The sequence below is a fragment of the Pistacia vera genome, unplaced genomic scaffold (genome assembly GCF_008641045.1).
Source record: "Pistacia vera cultivar Batoury unplaced genomic scaffold, PisVer_v2 Contig305, whole genome shotgun sequence".
NCBI classification, from domain to species: Eukaryota; Viridiplantae; Streptophyta; class Magnoliopsida; order Sapindales; family Anacardiaceae; genus Pistacia; species Pistacia vera.
Genome location: NW_022196119.1, coordinates 66,422 through 88,876, shown reverse-complemented (window position 1 = coordinate 88,876; position 22,455 = coordinate 66,422). Strand labels below are relative to the sequence as shown.

The window sequence follows — 22,455 nt, the reverse complement described above, 5'->3', positions numbered from 1 at the left end:
TGGTTGGTGATCTGTGTGTTATTTCTGAAATCAACATACAACCTTTCCACAACATCTACACCTCAAGTTTCAGCTCGCGAAGCTTCATCATCGGTAGGTATCCATTTTGACGTCGTTCTACCATGCTTCTTTGATTTTCTCAAGGTAGGAGCCATATGAAGTTAAGAAGAAATGAAAAGCTAAAAAAGGTTCATTTCAAGGAATCATCAAAAGAAGACCTTAATATTGATGCACTTCGTGATAGGTGATAAACCATTAGAGGTAAAAGAGAAAGGATTTTTGTTTCAGTTGGTGATAGCGCATTAGTATTTTTTTTTTTTTTTTTTTTTTTCTAATAGGGACTCTTGTCCATATATTATAGAAAGACGTCCATTATTTTTGTTTTAAAAAATTTTTAATTTAAACTATGGACGGGCGTCCATTTTAGGTGAACGCCTGTCCATAGAAAATGGATTTTATATGGATGTGAGTCTATTATTATTTTCGCATGGACGAAAGTCTATTTAAAATTAATAGTTGTCCAATAATCATGGATGCTCATCCATATTTGATGGATAACCGTTTATTCACGGAATATTTATTAATCTGATATATGATTGCGTCTATTCAGGTGATATGCCATTCGGTGCAAAATTTTAGTGTAAAACTTTGGTGTTCGTAGCATTATTGGAGAAGTCACATACTTCAAAAGTTAATATAAATGTTGTCGAAGAAGTGCATGACATGTATGAATGTCACCATAAATGTTACCTGAGAACTAGGTTATGTAACAAAAATAGCATATATTGTCCACATGTTGTGGGTATAGTATTATTAATTGTCCAAAAGTGACACGTTTCAAAAGTAACATATAAAAATGTTTTTCCACAAGTTAAAAAAAAAAAAAAAGACAACATCCTGGAGAATGACACATGTCCTAGAATGGGTATAGAATATCAAAAGTTGTCCTAAGAGTGGCACAAGACTGAAGAGTGATATATAAAAATTTCTAAAAATATGATAATAAGCCAAACGGCAATATGTAATTCTTGGATAATTAATTAAAATCTTTTGAAAATGTGAAGTGTTTGGACTAGAAGTTCAAAATGCTAAATTCGGACACTACAGTGATACACACGGTTAAATGTGGAAGAGACTTGGGTTTTAATCCTTTTTTTTTTAAGCAATTATATCTGATAGTTGATTATGTTGAATGATCTTAGAAATACGTGATATATGGATCTTGTTATTACATTCCATTAAAATATGGATATTGTTATTACATTTTATTATATATTATACGAAGTAAATACTCAAATGTCTCTGAATTATACCCTTATTACATTTCAGGACATCTTATTTTTTCACTAGCAAAATAGTCATTCACCTAACGATGTTAACGAATTCCGTTATCTTGACACATAAAGTCCAAATGTTCAAAACAAAAAAATTATTAAATAACATTAAACTGACTTAAATTCTAAACTCTATTATGTTTAATAATTCAGTTTAACCAAATCCACCTGACAAATCAAACTCTTACAAATCAATCTAAAAGTTAAAGCCTAACCCTGCAATAAAATCCTCCGTGTCTCAAATCCCTAAAGGATGGTGATATTCCATTATGACACATTTTTTTTTCAAGGTTATGGAGATGTGTCGTAGTGGTTTTGAGAAGTTGCAAGTGCACAATAAGGGATGGGATTGGATTGGACTGGACTGGACTGTGAAGTGGCTGGATAATTTTACAAGAAAGATTTTGTGAAAGAGGATTTAGGAAATTTATTTTAATTAGATTAAATATAATTAATAAATTATTTGTGTTTTATATTTAAATAAAAATAATACTCAGCTGTTTAGTGATTTATAATTAAAAGTTTAAAATATTGGAAGCCAAATATAACCTTTTGTTTACTTTTACACTAACGTCATTAAATTAACAGACCTTTTTGTTGGTGAAAAAAAAAAGTTTCCTTGATGTTTAGTAGCTGACCAAACCATAAGGACTAATTTTTTTCACTCTATAGAAACTAACATCTATACAATGGTCTTTAAAGAACTCAAATTGCCTAAAAATCCAATTTTTTTTTTTTTTTAATACCGGAGTATTCGAGTTACTTGTGCGCACTTCGACTAATCCTTAGGACCCATTGAACACTCTAAGCTCAATATTTTAAGTTAAGTCACAAATATGATAGGGTGACCCCATAGTGGTTTGAACACCTAAGAAGTATAAGGGGCAAACTTCTTAACCATCGACTAACCTCTTGGAGTTAATCCAAAATTAGCTGATTATGCAATACTTAATATTTTTTATATACAAGGCTTCCTAAACTACCAAATGATAAATGAAGTTATACCAAGTAAGGAGCATTCATCACGGGAGAGCCACTTTTTAAAGACTGTTGTGGCATTTTTGCACTGTATTTTGTTTGTGGCTTGTGGTAGGTTTTCCTAATAAGTTTTTTAACGAGACAATTCAAAACGTCCATCACCACTTTGCAATTCATTATATAATCTATCTTTTTGTTATAGTTTTATATTATTATTTTTTTTATAAAATTAATACAATTATTTTAAGCAGTGAAAATCTAAGAAAGACCTGAGGTCACCACTTTTTATTATATTAGACCCATTTCCACTTTGTTATCTTTTCCCACTCTTTCTCTTGAATTGGACTCACGTAGAGATCCTTAGGAACTCCGATATGACCCATTTCCTTGTCTCTTTCACTTGAACTAACTTGGATGAGTTTCATGGAAAAATCTATTGCCATGTGAGAGGTGGGCTTGGCTAACCTATATGTTGGCCTTGAATGTGCAAGTGTATATGGAATATTGGAATGAATCTTTAAAGAAATAAGAGATATAACCCTAAACCGAAACCGTGAGAGCTTGAACTTGATCATAAAGACAATAACATAAAAACCCATACTAGGAAGATTTTACCATGACTGGTTTAGACTGGAAGCTAGCCATCAAAATAAAAGGTTAGAGTAAATTATATTCACTAATTTTGGAGGCCATAAACACTCAAAATCCATGGGCATGGTTTTTTGCAGATCCTAATTTTAAGTTTACCCAATCATTTCTCGGAATAAAATCAAAACTGGCTTTTTATATATGAAAATCATTTGTTCAACAAAAAATCAGATTTAGCTTTCAGTAATTAAACTAATATTCCCAGGTAATTCGGTTTATATATCATATTAATCTAGCATTGGTCAAAGAGTTTAAGGTACGTAGTTATGGAACCTTTCTAAACAAGATTAAGTGGCAGACATCTACTTTCTTCATGAGAAATACAAGATTGCTAGGCTGGCCTTAGCTGATGTTTCTGAAGCAGAGCTGTAAGTATTTTCCTTTAGTTTCTTCGTCGGTAAATAATTACCATTGAAATAGCTAGGCTTTCAGGAATTATATACATGTATATTAAAATCATATTTTTGAAGCCCTAGAATGACTGATTAACATTACTAATTTTCAGGAATTCATTGGGTTCTGTCGAGTTTCCGTTGAATAATTCTCACTTAATATATGTTGTAACTACTTTAATATGATATATAACTTTATTATATAATGATCTTGTTGTGAAGGTTGGCTGAAGAAGCAACAAACGGTGATCCTGGGGACCTGAAGCAAGAATAATGACTAAAATAGCAGACGCATCCTTGACGTTGATGATTACTGGCGAGTTGTTGATGTTCTACATAGAGGTAACGGAAACTTAATTAATGTGACTCTTTCAAAATCCATAATGCAATATTCAAGTAATTAATATATTTTGCAGGTTTTACAATTTTGACTGGAAGCAATGGAGGGAATCCTACAAATCATTGGTACTTCTTGAGTTTCTAATCACCACGGTCCTGAAGATTTAGCTGAAGAATTTCAATGCGAAACCGATGTCATTCAAGAGCTGGCAACATTTAAATACATTGATGAAAGAGGGTGAGTTACAGTTTACCGCATTCTGTTATTAAGTGTTATAATTAAGAAATTTGAAACCATGCTATTTTCTTGTTATTAATCTTTGTGTTAGGTTAAACTGGGGTGCTATTATGCAAAAGAGAGCCGAAAGTATACTAAATCTTTTACGGGGAGAAAAATTCTAAACGAAGCGCGTTTAAAAGCTATAAAAAACAAACGAAATCCAGGGTTTCGGAAGTGATTCTGACAGCTTCTCCATCATCACGACCTCCTCTGCAGCTTCAAGAACTTCATCATTTGGCTCGTACGCGACCTCAAACTCGGCATTGAGCGACATATGTGATTTCAACAAACTTGATTGATCCCATGTCCAGGAAAGAAGTTACAACAACATTCACCAAGGGGGCATCAAGAAGAGAAGCCTAGTTCTTTCAAGGCAAATAACAATGGCTTTGAAGGATTGCACCTTTGGGACAGCCCTCGCGAAGAAACCGGTTCTTTACTAGACAGCGAGGACGTCGACATTGGAGATGGTGAAGGGAAAGATGGTTTAATCAGTGGGATTTGCTCAAAGCTTGGCATTAGTCCTTGTAAAAAGTTTGATGGTGAGAAGTGGCCTTCAGGACTTTTCAGATATGAATAATAGATCAGCCAAGAAAGGTTTGATCGCCAATATTCATGGGATATTAATTATATCTTGGGTTAAATAATATTGTAGCCTTATATCTTGTACAATAAATGCAAAGGTGAGTACTAATTGAATATAATAATTCTGTTGGGAAATCGCTATTATATGTTAGATGAAAGGGTTGTTATGAATTTTCAGCATAAAAAATTTAGGAAAATACAAAATGAATGTATGAAAGGTTGCATTTATATGAATGTCCCCTTTAGGGTCATGTCTATACTCAATCAAGAATATGGACAAAAGGTAGGTGAAAGTCCTAGAATTCTGAAATGGGGTTAATTTAAGGCTGCTAAACTTCAACTGAAATATCAGGCTAGAGGCCAACTGAAATTATGCTTGAATATTGTTCGTAGGTAGATGCCTTTGCAGAAGAAAAAGTTGATGAAACTTGTAAAATACAATCATAATTTATATGTTTTAATATCATAATAGTGTAACTTGTTATATGTACCAACTCCTTTATACTTTGCTTGCCAGGAGATAAGTCACAAAAAATAAAAAGGAAAAGAAGAAGATAGAACAAGAGAAGGAACCCTGAAGGGTTGCTTGGTGGTTAAGGAGAGTTTGTTTCCTTTTTATGTTTTGGGATATCTACTATATATATTGTGGCTTTTAGTTCTTTAATTGTTAGTATTAATAAGTTTTTAAGATTAGTCGAGATGCATACAAATTGGCCAAAACACCACATATCAAAAAAAAAAAAAAAAAAAAAAAAAGGAGCAGGAGCAGAAGGAAAGAGGCAAATTTGGATGAAACCCCTAAACTGAAAGCCAAAAATGAAGTCGCCCTGTCCATGTCTAATACGTTTGACCACACAATGGCGCTACCACCATGCTACTTAAAAAACCAAGTATATATATAGATGAGGCAAGTTCATGATTAATATTTAAAAAATAACATAAAAGTAAAGTAAACTGTGCTGATTAGATTGTTTTAAACACCTGTATATATATACATACAAGTGTATGATGTATGAATTATGATCACTCAAAACACATAAACTCTGTAATTTTGTAAAAATTACTTTTGATTGTGGAATGAAAAAGTAAGAAATAAATATTAAATACTTTAAAACATATCATCGATAATATGAAAACGCTCCTTACATTAAACATTAGGAAATATATCTTTAATTCCTTGAAGAAAAGATAGTATAATAAATAATTAATAATAATACAAACATGCCCAACACCATATACTGTTTCTTGGTAGACAAAACAGAAACATATATTAAATTCTCTCTTCAAATCTTATTTTTCATTATCTACACCAACCTGTGCCTAATTGTCCATTATTTTTTCAATTGTTACATGATTGGATCTTTAATTTTTTTTTTTTTAAATTGTTAATCATACTCTATAAATTACATAAATTTAAAGAAGTGTCTGATTATTGAATTTGTTTTCGACGACATCAAATTTGATACTAGTTACTACATTTTCTCAACACCATAAGCTCAAATGACCTTTTAACTTTCTAAATACAATTTACAAAATAATGTTGAATATAAAATTTTATATGTATACAAAATTGAAAATATGGAATAACACGCCTTGGAAAGCGCATGTAATGTTGCCAACATAAGCAAGATCGAGAGATCTTGTCCTCTCATGTTGTCAATGTTCACATAAATAAGTATGAAAATATATTACATATATAAAGAAGTAAACATTGTGTTGGTGAAATGGAAATAGCACTAATTGGGTGGTAGAGGTGGACCAAAATTGATTTAAAAAAAAAAAACCCAAAATAAACAAATGCTTTCAAAGTAAACCACTTTCTCCTACCCAAATAATGGTCTAATGATACTTTTCCATCAATATTCAAAATATAACTTCATTACCAAACCTTAGTTCCGTTAATAAATTTTCATTAAATAAATATACCTTTGTAAAACAAAAACACCCTACCAAAGATGAACCTCCAATCGTCGACCACCGCATAGATCAAAGTTTAAGCGTCTCAGCCCAAATTCCATTGTTTTCGGAATCGAAAATCAACCCCATCACCACCATTCAACTCACCAAATCCCACCACCAAAACCCCTCTCACCCTTGTATGGGCAAAAAATTGTCTAGGCCTACGAGGCCCATAATAAATAAAATGTCACGGCCCAAGTCTAGCTAATCCCGATTGCTACGCTTAAAATCACCTTTTTTTTGGAATCAAAAATCAACCCAACACCACTATTCAACTCACCGGCATCCCCCCACCAAAACCCTCTCACCCCACTGTAATCACTCTTCATCACCGACGCCATTTAGGGTAAGGGTTGAACATGTGGTGTGCGTGGATGAATAGCAAGGTTGGAGAGATGGGGACGGTCGGCATCCAAAAAGATACAACACATTAGCAACACAACACTTCAAACAACAATCACATTTAACACCAAAAAAAAAAAAAAAAAAAACACCAAGAAAACTGGGATTGGGTCGTAAACGTGACTGTCTTGTTGCGGCAAAATGGCGAGTGAGGGCATGTTTTGGGGTGAAAAGAAGATTGGGGTGGTTTACAGGTTGTTGTGAAGGTGTTTATGGGCAATGGAATGGGTGGTGGCAACTAGGAGAAGGTTTACGAGAAGCTCGTAAATTGCCTACAGGGGCAGGAGCATGGCGTTGGCGCACGCAGGAGGCTATGTGTGCGCACAGGTGTGTGCACTTGTGGATAGGTGCTAATTGCCTCTTTTTGTTGGACACTTTGTGTGCACTTTGGAAAACGGTGGGAAGTGAGAGCTGTGGGGAGCACCGACAACAAGAAAATCAACAACACAACCACAAGCACTTCAAAAAAGCTTCCTTAATCATCAACCAACAATACAATCACAAAATTCCAACAAACCAACCCCAATTCATCTAACAACTTTGAACAAAACCCTATGAAGAGGAGTATTTTAATCGATATCGAAAGGTGAGCAATGAGGGTCGACAAGGGAGACAACCCAGAAAACAAATCCAAATAAGCACCAAACAACCAGAGACTGCAAATCAATTTCAAAAATTATCAAATCGAAACCAATTTGGCTAGATAAAATCAACCTAATCGCGACAGTATGCAGAGTCACAACTAACGAATGGGGGGCTAAAAAGTGTCAGGGTAGAGGAGTTTTATAGAGTGGAGGTCGGTGATTTAGGTGATGGTGTTAGATTGAATTTCGGCCATTAGAAATAGCCGAAATTTGGCCTAAAAAGTGAAACCCTAACTGTATGGTGTCCGACAAATGATGGAAGGTGAGTGTACCATCCTACCCTTACTTATAATAGATTTTTGACCATCCCGCCATTCTTCACAATGGAATTTTATGTTTTGGATGGTAAAGTCTTATATTGAAGAGTTTTGAGTGAGAAAGTGTTATTAGACTATTATTTGGATGGAAAAAAGTCATGCACTCTACTATTCATTGCTTTAATGAGTATCTTAAAAAAGGGTATGCCATAATTTAATATAGGACTTCTGATCTTTTAAGTAACTTTATGTACATAAATGGGGCCAAGTCATCCTCACCAAGTTTCTTCCCCCAAAACAAATCTCAGTGGGGTAGTAATTAATGATAATAACTAAGATAAACAAGACCTCAAATCTTCTTGTATATTAAATAAATTCAATTATTTTTTACTTATATATAAATCTCTCTGTTACAATGATACATTATGTAAAATATAAAGTTTGAGATACTTAATAACATTATTCTTTGCATTTTTATTTTTGAAATAGTCAAGGATGTTGAAATATATCTTTTTTTTATGGGCATGGAAAAACCATCACTTCATCGACTTAAACGTTGATGTGACTTGAATTTATAGTTAATTTAGGCAATATCTTTATTTTTCTAATCAAGCAATTGATTCTTGAAGCATATGGAAAGGTGTAGTTGTTATTATTATTTTTATGGAATTTTTTTTTAAATACCTTATGAGAGTGGAATATAAGATTATCTAAATTAATTTATAAGTAGTGTGGTTTGCTTTTTCTTAAATATTAAACCTCAAAATTCGCATTATATTATACGAAAGTTGTTTTTTCTTAATGAATTGGTGGAAGTTTTGCCTTTACTGTTACTAATCGTGTATTGGATATTGAGTAAAATACCTTTTTCTTCGTCACAAACTTTCGACTTTTTTTTTTTTTTTTTTCTTCATCATTAAAATAATTTCAGAGGATGAAAAGACTTGTAATAAATATGAGATGAAATTCCAGCATTCGGTTGGCTAAAATCAGATTAAAAAAAAAAAAAAGGTAGACGCACATTCCATGGCTCTCCTTTCTTTAATCTTTCACCAATAATGAGTCTTACTCTTATCCATGGAATCTAATTATACCCCAATCACATGCCATATTCAAACCATAATTACCTGTAAATTACAATCAAATTCACCATATAAATTTAAATTATTATAAAATCTCTTAGTGTATATGCATTCTTTTTTTTTGGATAACGAAGTATTTAGACAGTTTATACGTATTGTAATTAATCTTCAACGTCTATTAAACACCTTATAAATTTAAATGATCAAGTAACTACAATATTATTATGGTAGGTGACCCTCATGTTTAAACCTAGAAACTCAAAGAAAAGAATTAATTTTTTTAATTATTAGGCCAATCCATTGGGTTTGAGTATATGTATTTTAATATATGAGAAATTTTTGTAAAATTTTGTCACGATAACTAAAGGATTGCGTCAAGTCAAGGGCTAATTTGATGGCTTAAAAAACAACACGATTTGCTTGTCTTAGTTATTGTTTGACCCGATTAACAGGATTAATCCTACCTGATTTGTAGAGCTTTCTGGGGTCCCTTTTTATCCCATCAAGTATTCATGCTTATCACATTTTAAATTTACATTGTATAAACTGTTAATTTTTGTCTTAGTAGTTGAACAAATGGTTGGATGGAATTTGGACTAATCAAGTGTCTCTAAATAGTCAAGTGGTTCTATAGAGACTTTTAGATATATTATTCAAGAAATCTTGAGTTCGAGTATCTCTTCCGTTGCTAATAGAGATAGTCACTTGAACTTTTACTTGATCGATAGTTTTAAGGTTTCGGGTGATTAGTTAAGGTGTACATAAGCCATCTCAAACACCTCGGTTATTAAAAAAAAAAAAAGAGAGAGAGAAAGAGAGAGTTTGGACTAATCCAATTTACAAGACAATATTAATCACCTTTAAAATGATAATCCAAATGTAACATTTGAAAAATGAGTTATTTATGTTTGATGTAAAAATGTCACAATTTACATGTAATAGTATTATTTATCACACAAATAATTTTTGGAGTGACTTGTTTGGGAAAGGGAAAATAGTAGGTAATTATTGGTCAACAAAGCTTGTTTAAACTGATGTAATCAAATTCAATAACCCTCCATTACCAACTCCACACGTGGGAATAGCACTAATGTTACCGTTGGGAATATATAACTATAACACCATTCTCGTAATTTCAAAACTAATCTTAACAACATTACTGTCAGTTGTTTGTCTTCACGTTACATCATTTCCCATAATGTTCTCTTGACTTTACTCTGAGTTCCTATTTTACCCCTCATTTTTCCACTTAATTACATGAGGCATGACGAAAAATGAACAACGTGATAATACAAAAATAGTTTTCATTCACTCTGTCTCTACTCTCTCCCAGTTCTCTCCAGTTGGTAAAGCAAATAGCATCGTAGGACCAACAACGCAACAATCTTTGGATCCTTTCCCTCTCTCTCTTGAAGGCTTTTACACACACACACTCTCTCTCTCTCTCTCTCTCTCAAACACTTTCCTCTTGTGTGGGTTTCTCTGCAAAACCTTTTTCTGTGTGCAGAACTCTGAGCTTTTTCCATGATGGGAAAGGTGGAGAGGGAAAGCTATTTATGACCCGAGAGTGAACTAGTTTATTCATAAATCATTTTTCGTTTGTGGGTTTTTTATTTTTTGGTTGATTTGTTGATCTTGGTGTTGAAGATCGGTTTTTGTTGACAATGAAGTCGTCAACTCGGCTTGAGTCAGCTCTGTTTCAGCTCACTCCAACTCGGACGAGGTAAATTATTCAAATTTACTTTTGTTATTGAATTGTGGCTTGTTTATTCATCTATTATTCGGTAAAATTGTTCATTCGAAAGAATGATTTAAGACTTTGTATATGAAACGATAAATTTTGTTTCAGGGAATGATCTGAGTTGTGGGTTGGTGTTCTCTAATTAATAATTTTACTTTATTGTTTCTATTGTTGTTTTTAATTTTGTTGGTTATGTAAATTTGCATTTCTTTGTAATGTAAGTTTGTTTTGTTATTGTAGTTGAAGCATTGGTTATGAATCTTGAAAGACCGGTGCCCTTTTTGTGAATTATTGAGTGGATTTGCTGGTCAATCTTGATTAAAGTTAGAAATCAAATTAGTTTACTTGAGACAGATTTCTTCTTTGCGTTTTATTTTAATTTTTAATTTTTTTGAATGATGGATAAAAAAACGCATATAATAGCCTTCTGATGCTTGTTCCCTTTGTGCGTATAATTTTTTATATGATTCTCAGAGTGTAATTTTGATATAAAATCAATTTGCAAATTCACTTGTAATTTTCCTTTGCTATTTCCACCAAGCGAACCTAAACTTTGACTTTTATGTTTTCAGATGTGATTTGGTGATATCTGCCAACGGGAAGATGGAGAAAATGGCTACAGGATTGCTGAATCCATTTCTTGCCCACTTAAAGACTGCACAGGAACAGATGGCCAAGGGGGGTTATTCGATTGTGCTCCAGCCAGAGTCTGGCACTGATGCAACATGGTTCACAAAGGGAACCGTCGAAAGGTTTGTATTGTCTTGCAGACTGCTCAAGAAATTTCTCTTTTAATTTCAACAACCGGGATTAAAGCAGAAGGAATCTACCGTATTTTATTCATTTTTTAAAACAACATCTTCTATCAGCTATAGTTTTATTGGTGGCACGTAGGGTATCAGTTACATGACTATTATGTATCAGAGATCACCATGGAAATGACCCTTGACTGTCTTTTGGGATTTTTATAATTATCAAGGACCATCCAACGAATACCAAATAATATTTGAGTTTACTCAACTGATTTATGTGCTTTAATAGTTGATGTCTCTCTCCTATGAGAAAAAAGAAAAAAGGAAAAAACAGTTTATGTCTCTCTCAACTAGTAGAGTTCTCGGTGTGAGCTACATTCATTTCTGAACTGGTCATTGAATTTGCAGTTGTATGTGCTCTGAGTGCTGAATTTGTCACTCTTTTAGAATTTTTGGAGTCAAATTGGTGCTACATTGACTTTATTATGCCAGAATTTGATATGAGAGTCTATTATATTTTGTTTTTTCTAGGTTTGTTCGCTTTGTGAGCACTCCAGAGGTCTTGGAGCGAGTTTATACAATAGAATCTGAGATCTTGCAGATTGAGGAGGCAATTGCGATTCAAAGCAACAATGAGATAGGGCTGAGTACCGTGAGTAAAATTCTCTGATTTTCAATATCTATGTATACACTGGATCAGAAATTCATTTATTTTCACTCTTTTGTGGGACAGGTAGAAGAAATTCCAGCTAAACCTGTGGAAAGCATTGAAGGTACTGTAAAATAGGATATATATATCTTACTATAATGTTCATGGTCCGCAGTTTGAACCTGGTGCACTGAGGGATTTCTAAGTTATCTCTCCACCCAAAAAAAAAAAAAAAAATTTCTGAAGTATAATGAAGGATACTTTGGATCTTGGTGTTAATTTCATTACTTCTGTTTCTGAATATCTTTTATTACTCTTTTATCTTTTTGTTCCATTCTATTGTTTTTAGTCAAATCAACAGAAGTTTTTACTCTGCAGTGTACTGTTCAAGTTTATATTCTGAGAACTAGATGTTGAAAGTTTCCTTCTTTTTTTCTTTTGGTTTTTATAAATTATGCTGCAGAACTATTTGTCCCAGCTTTGATCAGTTTGATATTGGTTTTACTTACTCATGCCACATATTTGACAGGTAGCCGCCCGTTGCTGGACTCTAATGAGGAGAAAGCCATTGTCCTCTACAAGGTAATTAGGAATTAATTGTACCTCATCATATATTATTTCCTTCGTTGCATTTGTTTGATATTTCTTCCTTTCCCCTCTTCTCCTTTCTTGGAATTCTTGCAGCCTGGAGAACGTCCGCCTGAAGCAAATGGGTCTGCTGCCCAGGAGGGCAGTTCAAAGTATGTTCAATCACTACCATGAGTTACAATATTGTTGTCAAAGCAAATGTTTATTGAAAGGGTTATACATGGGAGATTGTGAACTTTTCACTGGTCATTTTAAACCTGACAAGCTTCAATGCATTTTTTTGGAAGTTCTAGTAAAGCAGAGATGTCAGAAGGATAGCTGAGCTGTTATATGTGCTACTAAAGCCACCCTAATAATCAAATGCTTTCTCTCTTACTCTTTCTTTATTTATCAAAGTACACCCATTCCAAGGAGATTCATTTTCTTCAATTATCTATTACGATTCTCAACATGAAAATTTAAGCTTAGTAGCCATGTCAAATTCAATAAAATAAACTGGAGTACTTTTTCAGTAGCCATATCAAAAGCAGCATATCAGACAGGAGGGAAAATTGTTTTTCCTTGTCCACAAGTTATTAATTCACTTTGTTTTAATTTTCATTCATATATACATTGGCATTTTCGTGGTGTTAATTGCCTACTTTGTCTGATGAATGTTCATCAGAGTCCAGCTATTGAAAGTCCTAGAGACGCGGAAAACTGCATTACAGAAGGAGCAAGGCATGGCCTTTGCACGTGCTGTAGCTGCAGGTTTTGACGTTGATCACATGGCGCCTCTGATGTTGTTTGCAGAAAGCTTTGGGGCGTCACGTTTGAAGTAAACAGAATTTCCTTGAAATTTTGACCTTCAATAATTAACCTGTGGAAGGATAATTATTGCTTCGAGATAATTTTCCTGATTAAGTTGCATGAATTAATGCTGCAGGGATGCTTGTGTAAGATTTATGGAATTATGGAAAAGAAAGCATGAGACTGGACAGTGGGTTGAAATTGAAGAAGCTGAGGCAATGTCTAACCAATCAGATTTTTCTGCTATGAATGCATCAGGCATTATGCTTTCTAATGTGATCAATAAGCAGAAAGAATTCAGTGAAACTGCTGAAAATAACGGCGGAGCAAGCATTGGTGCAAATGCAGGTATGCATGCAAAATATAAGAGTAATCACATGAAAAATTCCTTTATCAGCATTGCTGCGTAAATAATATTTCATTATGGATCTCCATGTTTTTCGTTTAATAACTTCCCCTCATCCATCAGTTTCCTTTTCCGGAAATGAGGAACTGTTCTACTGGTTTTTTGCATGCTTATGTGTAATGAACATAAAGATTGTGGTTGAAGAAGCCATTCAGTGACTGTTAATGCTGAGAACATGATGAAATTTAGGTGTCATTAACTAGAAATATGAGATTAGCACATTGGTTTCACACCAAATATAAAATTTGGGTGGAATAATAGATACTCTGATTTGCTCATTTGTATCTCCTAATATAAATAACTAAACAGTTTTTCTTTAAAGGCACATTTTCACTACTCATGGTTGCCTGAAGTTTGAGCATATTCTTATTTTTGGTTAGCGTTCCCTTCCCCTCCTCCCCAACCAAAAATGGAAAAAGAGAAGCTCTAGCTGGTTCCCTCAGCATGAAAAGACAAAATATGTGTTTTTTTTTTTTTTTTTTTTTTTTTTTAAATCAAAATACAAATATCCAGAAATTGTTTTGCCCTTGGACACCTAATCTCATAATTGCTTTAGTTCTAAATTCATCATATAGAAGGGTTCTTGCTGCAAACTCCATTCTGTTTTCTTTGTTTTTTATTTTTAAATAATATCTTTTAAGAAGCTTTTATCTAAATATAAAGGAGGCACTCAGGTGGATTTTTAGTGTCAGAAATAAACAAGAGGTGTTCATTTGGCACTAAAGGGGAATAGAACTGTGAAATAGGTCTAGGGACTTAAAAGGTGGCTTTCAAGCAAATACTATAAGACAGATATGGAGACATAGATATGGATGTCTTGTTGCAACTTTTATTTTTCATAAAAGATCTGCCTCCAGCATTTTATCAATGGCCTTTTGACTATGGCTTTCTATTAGTATAACTGATGTCTTCAGATGTTTTGGTTATGTCTCATTCTATTCATGTTTTTTTATCTTTAAAAGTTGAGTTGGAAATTTTTTATGCCAGATGAGAAGCCTCCAATGGATCACCAGTCACCCAATACTCAAGAACAATTTCAAGGGCAGTATCCACACCATTTGTTCCCTCCATGGCCAATTCATTCTCCACCTGGTGCACTACCAGTTTTTCAAGGGTATCCCATGCCAGGCATGCCTTACTATCAAAATTATCCAGCAAATAGCCCATATTTTCAGCTACCTTATCCATCAGCTGAGGATCCTAAACGTAATGCTGGCCAAAGAATGGGGCAGAGAAGGCATTCCATGGATGGTAGAGACACTGGTAGTGAATCAGAAACCTGGGAGACAGATGGTCCTAAAGCAATATCTCAGGATGATGCAGAACTGGAGAAACAAACTTCAAGAAAGAAGGCTAGCCGATCCAGTAAAAAGCAACCTGGCATGGTAGTCATTCGGAACATTAATTACATAACTTCAAAGGGGCAAGCTGCTTCGGATAGTGAATCACAATCAGCTTCAAACTCTGAAACTGATGATGAAGATGGAGATATACAAGGCAGTGCTCAAGAGACGAAGCACAAAAGCAGTTTGAGATCTTCAAAAAGAAAAGAGAGTCATATATCATCTATGAATGCTGACATGCAAGGGACAGTTAATAGGAAGGATGAAGAAGGTGGACAGTGGCAAGCATTTCAAAATTTTATACTTAGAGATGCCGATGAAGAGGAACGTGGTGTTGACCAAGGCATGTTTGCAATGGAAAAGGGGGTTCGAGCAAGGCAGCGGCAGAGTACAGCTGGTGATGATCCTTTAGTTTCAAGTGGTCGAGATATGGGTGAGTATCACCAAGGGAATATTACCGATATGCATAAAATTAGTGGAAATATAGCTCGCAGGCCTAAGGGGTCAAGAGATGAATTATTGAACTCTGGAAGAGTGGATCAGTCTGGTGATAGTAGAAGGTTCATAGATGGTCAAATGGATGTAGAGTCCACAGAAATGAATGGCAGGAGGGGGGCATATAGGAGGACCACAAATGAAGATTTTTTGATTCGTAGACTGGAAAATCAATCAGGTTTTACGAATTCTCCATCTGATCCACTGTTTGTTAATGGATTTGAGCGAGCAACTAATGATTTCGATAGAAGGTCATCACATAACATGGATGATGATTCCTACATAGTACCATTGAGGTCAGCTTCACAAGATCAAGTTGGAACTGATGGAAGAAATGCTATTGACTTGGCTTCTGAGTTCCCATCATCAAATCAGATGACAGAGAACAAGTCTAATAGGGTTGGAAACCAAGTCAGTTATGAACCAGATGAATTAAGTTTGATGCCTGAGCGTGGAGCAGAAAAAGGATCATCTGGTTACGATCCTGCCTTAGATTATGAATTGCAAGCTAATGTCGAAGATGGTGCTTCACTGAATAAGAAAAATAAGGAGGCTGTGACTGATGCCAAGCAAGGGTCCAAAAAGTTAGACAAGGACCGGAGAACAAAACTTATGGATACTTCAGATAAGAAGAAGAGTGTAGGACCAATAAGGAAAGGAAAGCCTTCAAAGTTGAGTCCTCTGGACGAAGCAAGAGCGCGTGCTGAGAAACTAAGAGCCTATAAAGCTGATCTGCAGAAAATGAAGAAACAGAAGGTACTTAACTAACCATATTTTGAACACCTAGCTCAAGATTGAAAACTTGAACACTTGAACACTTCTAGCAAACTGGCCAGTGATTTTGACTACAAATAACCATCCAGTTTGTATTGCTACTAGCGTTAAATAAGCTGTATTTTCTATTTAGCATGACTTCAAGTCTTCTTTACCAGCTGGCACATCTGGTTTATTGAATGCACTAATTTGTCCATCTTATTGTTTGTTGTTATTGTTCTTTTCAGGAAGAGGAAGAGTTAAAACGCTTGGAAGCTTTGAAGATAGAGAGGCAAAAGAGAATTGCTGCTAGAGGCAGTTCAATTCCTGCTCAATCGCCTTTGCCCTCACAGCAAACCCGAAAACAGTTACCTACAAAACTTTCTCCTAGTGCTCATAAAGGTTCAAAGTTCAGTGATTCAGAGCCTGGACCATCATCGCCCCTACGGAGGTTCTCTGTCAGAACTGCTTCTTTAGGATCCAGTGATTCGCCCAAAGCCTCTAAACCCAGCAAATTGAATAATGGAAGCCACTCTGATGGAAATAGGTTAACCCGGTCAGTGTCATCATTGCCTGAGCCAAAGAAAGAAAACACTGCTGTAACACCTGATACAAAGGTATCCATGGCCAGGATTAGAAGATTATCTGAGCCTAAAATAATTAGCAGTCCACATGTTTCTTCAGTGAAGCCACGAAGCGCTGAACTATCATCAAAGCCAAAATCATCTAACGGGCCTGAGATTAAGAAAATATCGGCAATCGTGAACTATGATAAAACCAAAGCTGCCTCTCTTCCAGAACTAAAAGTTAGAAAATCTAAAGAAACTGATGTTATCCATAGCAAATCAGCAGCAAAAGAATCGACACAGAAGGTAAATGGAACTAAATCTTCAACCTCTTCTGAAGGCACTGAAATGAAGAGGAATAAGGACAAAAATTCGCATCATAGTGATGGGGATGACAATTTGGTTATTGAGAAGACTGTTGTGATGCTCGAATGTGAGAAACCATCCACTTCTGTACACAAAAGAGAAGAAAATATGGAGTTTAAGAAGGGACACTCTAATGATAAGGATGTGGTTCAGAAAAATAAGGCGGTGTCAGATTATGTTGCTATTCGTGCACCAGTGTCACCACTAACCATTGATGGAGCTGATAAAGAATGTATTGAACACCAATTACAGGAGAAACCCTCTTCATATGAGGTAGGATTGATAAAACCTGCATAAATGAAAAATAGCATTAATCCAATATATGAATTCTGTTGGATGTAATTTGCCCTTAAAATTCTAAATCTTGCATTTTGCAAATTAGGAGTATACATTGATTTTCGAGTAATGCTACATTTACACTACCCATTACACCATGACCATTTTACTAATAATTATTTTATTATAATATTAAAAATTTGTATGGATGTAACATATGCCACATCATGGTGTAATGAAAATAGTGTAATGAATGGTATAAATGTAGCATTACTCTTGATTTTCATTTGGAAATCTGGAGTGATATTGTTTTTAGCATATTGTTTTATGCACGGCTATTCTGCACTGTTGTTATGATTAGGGTTAAAAATCTTGGTTATTAGGTTAAACATTACAATTTTATTGCCGATTCTAAAGTTTTAAGCTATCATATATGATAGAATTATAACAGCATGAAAGATCTCTCCAAGTTGCAGGAACTGACAGAGTTAATATTTCAATTTTTGATTGTCTTGCTGGAATTAAGCATAGTAGCCTCTCAGTTTCTCCTGTATGTGCAATTGCAGTCTCACCAGCTGTGCGGTGATGTTTTGATAGTTTTGTTTTTCATCTACCAATATAACAATTCTTAATATATCTAACTATCTTTGGTAATTTTTTTTATTTTAGATGACAACAGGAAACTCTGGTAATTCAGAGAAGGAATTACCAAAATTTTCAAGCTTCAGTGGTATTGAAAAACCATATCAAGCCCCTTTTGCTCGGGTCTCTTCTTTGGAAGACCCATGTACTAGTAATTCAGAGTATGGAAAAGCACCCCCAACGAATATACAGATTGTAGCAACAGGGACAGAGATGGTTAAAGATCATGTTTCTGATTCTAAAAGTTTGAAACTAGAAAAGATTCCAGAAGTGTTGGATAGGCCTCAGACTAAAGAATCATCAAAAGGTTTTAGACGACTATTGAAGTTTGGGAAAAAGAATCATAGCTCAGCTACAAGCGACCGTAACAGTGAATCTGACAATGTCAGTGTCAATGGTTCTGAGGCAGATGATGGTGTCACAAATGTGGCTTCCTCTAGTGAAGGTAACTTACATTATTTTCCATTCTAGTGCACTCTAATGAACAAAGATATTCAAAATGATGCTTGATAGTCGTGAAGCCTAATAGATACAAGTAGCAAATTGAAGAAACATGCCATTGGCATCTATTCTAGACTTTCAGGTCAACAGATATCGATGAGAGATTTGAAAAATGATATTACTTTATCTAACCCAAAAGCATTATCAGCAATATTGCATTATCTGCGTCCAATGTGTTTTGGACATAATGATCAGACCTTGATTTGCTGGTCTATCTTCTAATGTATAATCTTAGCCAGGTCACTAGATCATTTAACGTGCACATCAATGTTACAGAAAAGCCAATTTTTTTTGAAGAAAATGCAGCAGTAAGAAGTTGTCTACTGTTGTCAGGAAAATTTTGCTATGTTCAGATATGACGTAATTGTTTCAAAAACTGATTACCATTGTAACTTATGACTAGCAAGAAAGAAAAATCTCATAGGCTCTTAATAAAGGTAGACAAGCGATGCCAAAATCTTTTGACTCTCTATAATGATTATGATACTATCGAAGTTGCTTATTTCTTAAGAGGGCATTTAGATGCCCATGAGAGTTTATAAACTATAGTTGCATATCCTTTGTATAGTGACTATATTATCATCGAAGTTGCATATCCTCGGTAGGCTAACCGTCAACTTCTGTTGTCATCATCAGTTCATACATTGAAAACTCTGATCTCTCAAGAGGAAACCCCTACTGCTGCTGCTGCTCCACAAAAGTGTAAGTGCTCACTGCCCATACAGCTTGGTGCAATTCATTATTTTCTTCTCTTCTCTTAGGTTCATATGAACTTTATATGATTTTAATGAATATACATATGAGAATCAAGGGATTTATTCTCATGGATGCAGCTTCCCGAACTTTCTCTTTGTTGTCACCCTTCCGGAGCAAGAGTAGTGAAAAGAAGCTGACAACTTGACAATACAGGTGCTGCTAGAGCTGTGAGTCTGGAAGCTGCAAATTGGTTTCATTTGTGCCATTTGGCTGCGTATTGTTACAGATTTTGTGTTTTAGTTAGTTTCCAGTCTTATAATGTGCAAGGAAAATATATATATATATATAAGGTAAGTTATAAAAGTTGCTGTTTGTACATTCGCTATAATTTATTCAATGGTTTTAATGATGAATTATGTTGTAGCTTTCTGTGTGTTAGATTAACATTGGTTTTCATACAGCCACAAGTATTCTGTTCTAGTAGAGCTTCCCTATAGTTATTTCTTGTATCTTAACATGTTTCAGTCCAAACCGAATCTGGGAATATTCAACTAGCAAAAGCTCACAATCCTTAATATTTCTCTAAGGGAGCGAGGGTCGTGTGAGACTGCTCCATTTTAATGTCTGATCTGAACGAAAGGCTTCATTTTTTTTATTGGAAAGAAGGTTTAAGGTAATCGGAAATTATGTGCATATAAGAAAACATTTCGGAGTTCCAGTATTGGGTTAGTGAGATCAAAATTGGCCCATCAAATATTTGTTTGGGGTATTTTTGTGGCCTTTTCATTTAAAGATCATCTCGCATTACATTAAATGTTGATTATCGTTACTCCATAATCTATTATTGCCCACACCTAAATAATCGCTGCCAAAATCTTGTATTAATCAAAGCGGATAACTAGACAAGAAATTTTGCTTCTGCTCATTCTAGTTAATGCCTCCTTTGCCAAGCACTCGGCTGCTTCTTGTGGATCCTCCAAGTGACTTACAAGATTCACTGCTTCTTGATTTTTCATCACCTGCACAACATTATACATACAATTTAACACATTCTCTTTATTTCTTGGAGAGAAAAGAAGAAAAAAGATGGGAGTGTTTTTACCTCCCATATGCCAGTGCTTGCTATCAGGACAAATTCAGTATCAGAGTCAATCTTTTCAGCCTTAACTGAAAGTTCTGTGCCTTTCGAGTGCTTAACGCCTGTTGCAGGTTAATATGCGTACTTTAGTCACAAGTAATACATTTTAATATCAGATACATTGAAAATAATAGTGGTAATGGCACGTCATAAAGCAATTAATTGATTGGAGTTTGAAGTGTTCTTACCAGAGAAAAGTCTTCGAGTCCAATGTCTTTTGGCAGTTTGTTGATGTCCAGTAGGACCACTACTGATCTGATGAGCCACACCATCTCTGCAAACAACAGCTCGGTAGTCACCCATGTTAGCTATGACAAGCTTTTCTCCATTGATCACCATCGCAGATGCCGAACCCACTCTCCATGTCTCATCTTCTTTCTGTGCTTCTCTCACTTTTGCTCTTGCTCCGAGATATGCTTTTCTCATTGTTTCTTTGCTTTTTCTCCTGATCTGAGACTGCAACCCACAAGCCAGGACATTGAGTTTTGGAGATTCAATCAAACTTCATTTACAAAGCTATAATGATTATGGCAGGTTACCTATTAAAACATTTCTGATTATTTATTGTGATTGCCATTTGTATTTGAATAAAGTAATCTTAAACAAGACTTATATATGTTATGATTCAGAGTTACCTCTTTGAGATTTCTATCAAAGAAATGGGACTGCATGTATTTGGTAACTCCATCACCAATTTGAGCATCAAAAACTCCAAAAAACCACAACTCAATCTCTTCAATTTGCTCTCTTTGTACCACAACCGAGTCAGAGTCTGACTCATCCGAACCACCACCTCTAAATGAGTTATCTCCAACAACATGATACCCATGAGAGATCGGCACCATCCAAGAAGGCTTCTTTTTAGTCTCACCATTTCTTTTCTTATTCCTACCACTGACACCTATCAAAAACCGCCTCAGCCTAAATGCCTGTCAAAGTACACAACCACAAAATACAAGTAGTTTCATGTACATCATTCTTGATCTTTCTAATTAAAAAAAATAAAAAAAAATCAATCTCTTTGTTCTTCTAATACAGTTCATCAAACAAAGTGATCAACTTTACGCATTTTCTTAATGAAAGAAACACAAGAAAATAGAAAAATGAATAATAATAAAAAAAAAAAGATTACCTTAAGTTTGAGATTAAGATCCCTGAGTCCCATGTTTATCTTTGGAACCTCTTGGAAAAAATCAAATATTGAAAATTAAAAGGTGGGTAGTGTTGTTTATGTAATAAGTTAAAGAAAGGAAGAGGGAGAGAGAGATATTTGAAATCAATACAAGGTATAAATTAAGATGTTGAGACTCTTCTCTGGAAGCCTTATTTTTAGGTTAATGTAATTAATGAAAGAATTTATGGGGTTTTATTGTATGTGTTGAACATAATAAATATGTAACGAAACATCATGGAAAATTAAGACTTTCCTTGTTTGGTTAGATTTTCTAGTTCTACCAATTGAAATTGACAACCAACAATTTCAGTATTGCTTATTTTTATCTTTCATGCTTTAAATTACTTGTCGAATTTTGTAAGTCAATCAATGAAAGCAGCATGGAAGAGGATGCCTCTCACACCTTTTATTTGTTGACACGGTCAAATTCCAAGAAAAAAACACAATATCATACAACCTATAATGTATACAGTAAACTACTTTTTCGAAACTCAACAAGTTTTAGAATACCACTTTTCCACTCAAAGTGTTAATACTCAAAATACATTTCACTTTTTTAGTCGGCATTTAACAGCTAAGATAAGAAAAATTTTATAGAGTAGAGGCTGATTGATTAAATGGTGGTGGTCAATTGAATATTCATCGCCAAAATCAGTCGAAAATCAACTAAGAACAAGAAA

At 34.5% G+C, this 22,455-nt stretch overlaps 2 protein-coding genes across 2 annotated transcripts; one reads left to right on the top strand and one right to left on the bottom strand.

Moving 5' to 3' along the window:
• Positions 1-10,228: 10,228 nt before the first annotated feature.
• On the top strand, positions 10,229-19,840 carry LOC116135900 (COP1-interacting protein 7). The gene is made up of 13 exons (XM_031421604.1): positions 10,229-10,623; positions 11,214-11,393; positions 11,925-12,045; positions 12,127-12,166; positions 12,572-12,624; positions 12,727-12,782; positions 13,295-13,447; positions 13,556-13,767; positions 14,813-16,419; positions 16,665-17,621; positions 18,294-18,711; positions 19,404-19,469; positions 19,601-19,840. Exons 1-13 carry the CDS (start codon positions 10,565-10,567, stop codon positions 19,666-19,668), a joined length of 3,990 nt encoding a protein of 1,329 aa, XP_031277464.1. The 5' UTR covers positions 10,229-10,564; the 3' UTR covers positions 19,669-19,840.
• Positions 19,841-20,276: 436 nt separating this feature from the next.
• On the bottom strand, positions 20,277-21,935 carry LOC116135907 (putative protein phosphatase 2C-like protein 44). Its single transcript, XM_031421611.1, has 5 exons — positions 21,734-21,935; positions 21,237-21,530; positions 20,790-21,057; positions 20,566-20,663; positions 20,277-20,482 (listed from the first exon to the last, which is right to left on the bottom strand). The coding sequence occupies exons 1-5, from the start codon at positions 21,764-21,766 to the stop codon at positions 20,345-20,347; spliced, it is 831 nt and encodes a 276-aa protein (XP_031277471.1). The 5' UTR covers positions 21,767-21,935; the 3' UTR covers positions 20,277-20,344.
• Positions 21,936-22,455: the final 520 nt, after the last annotated feature.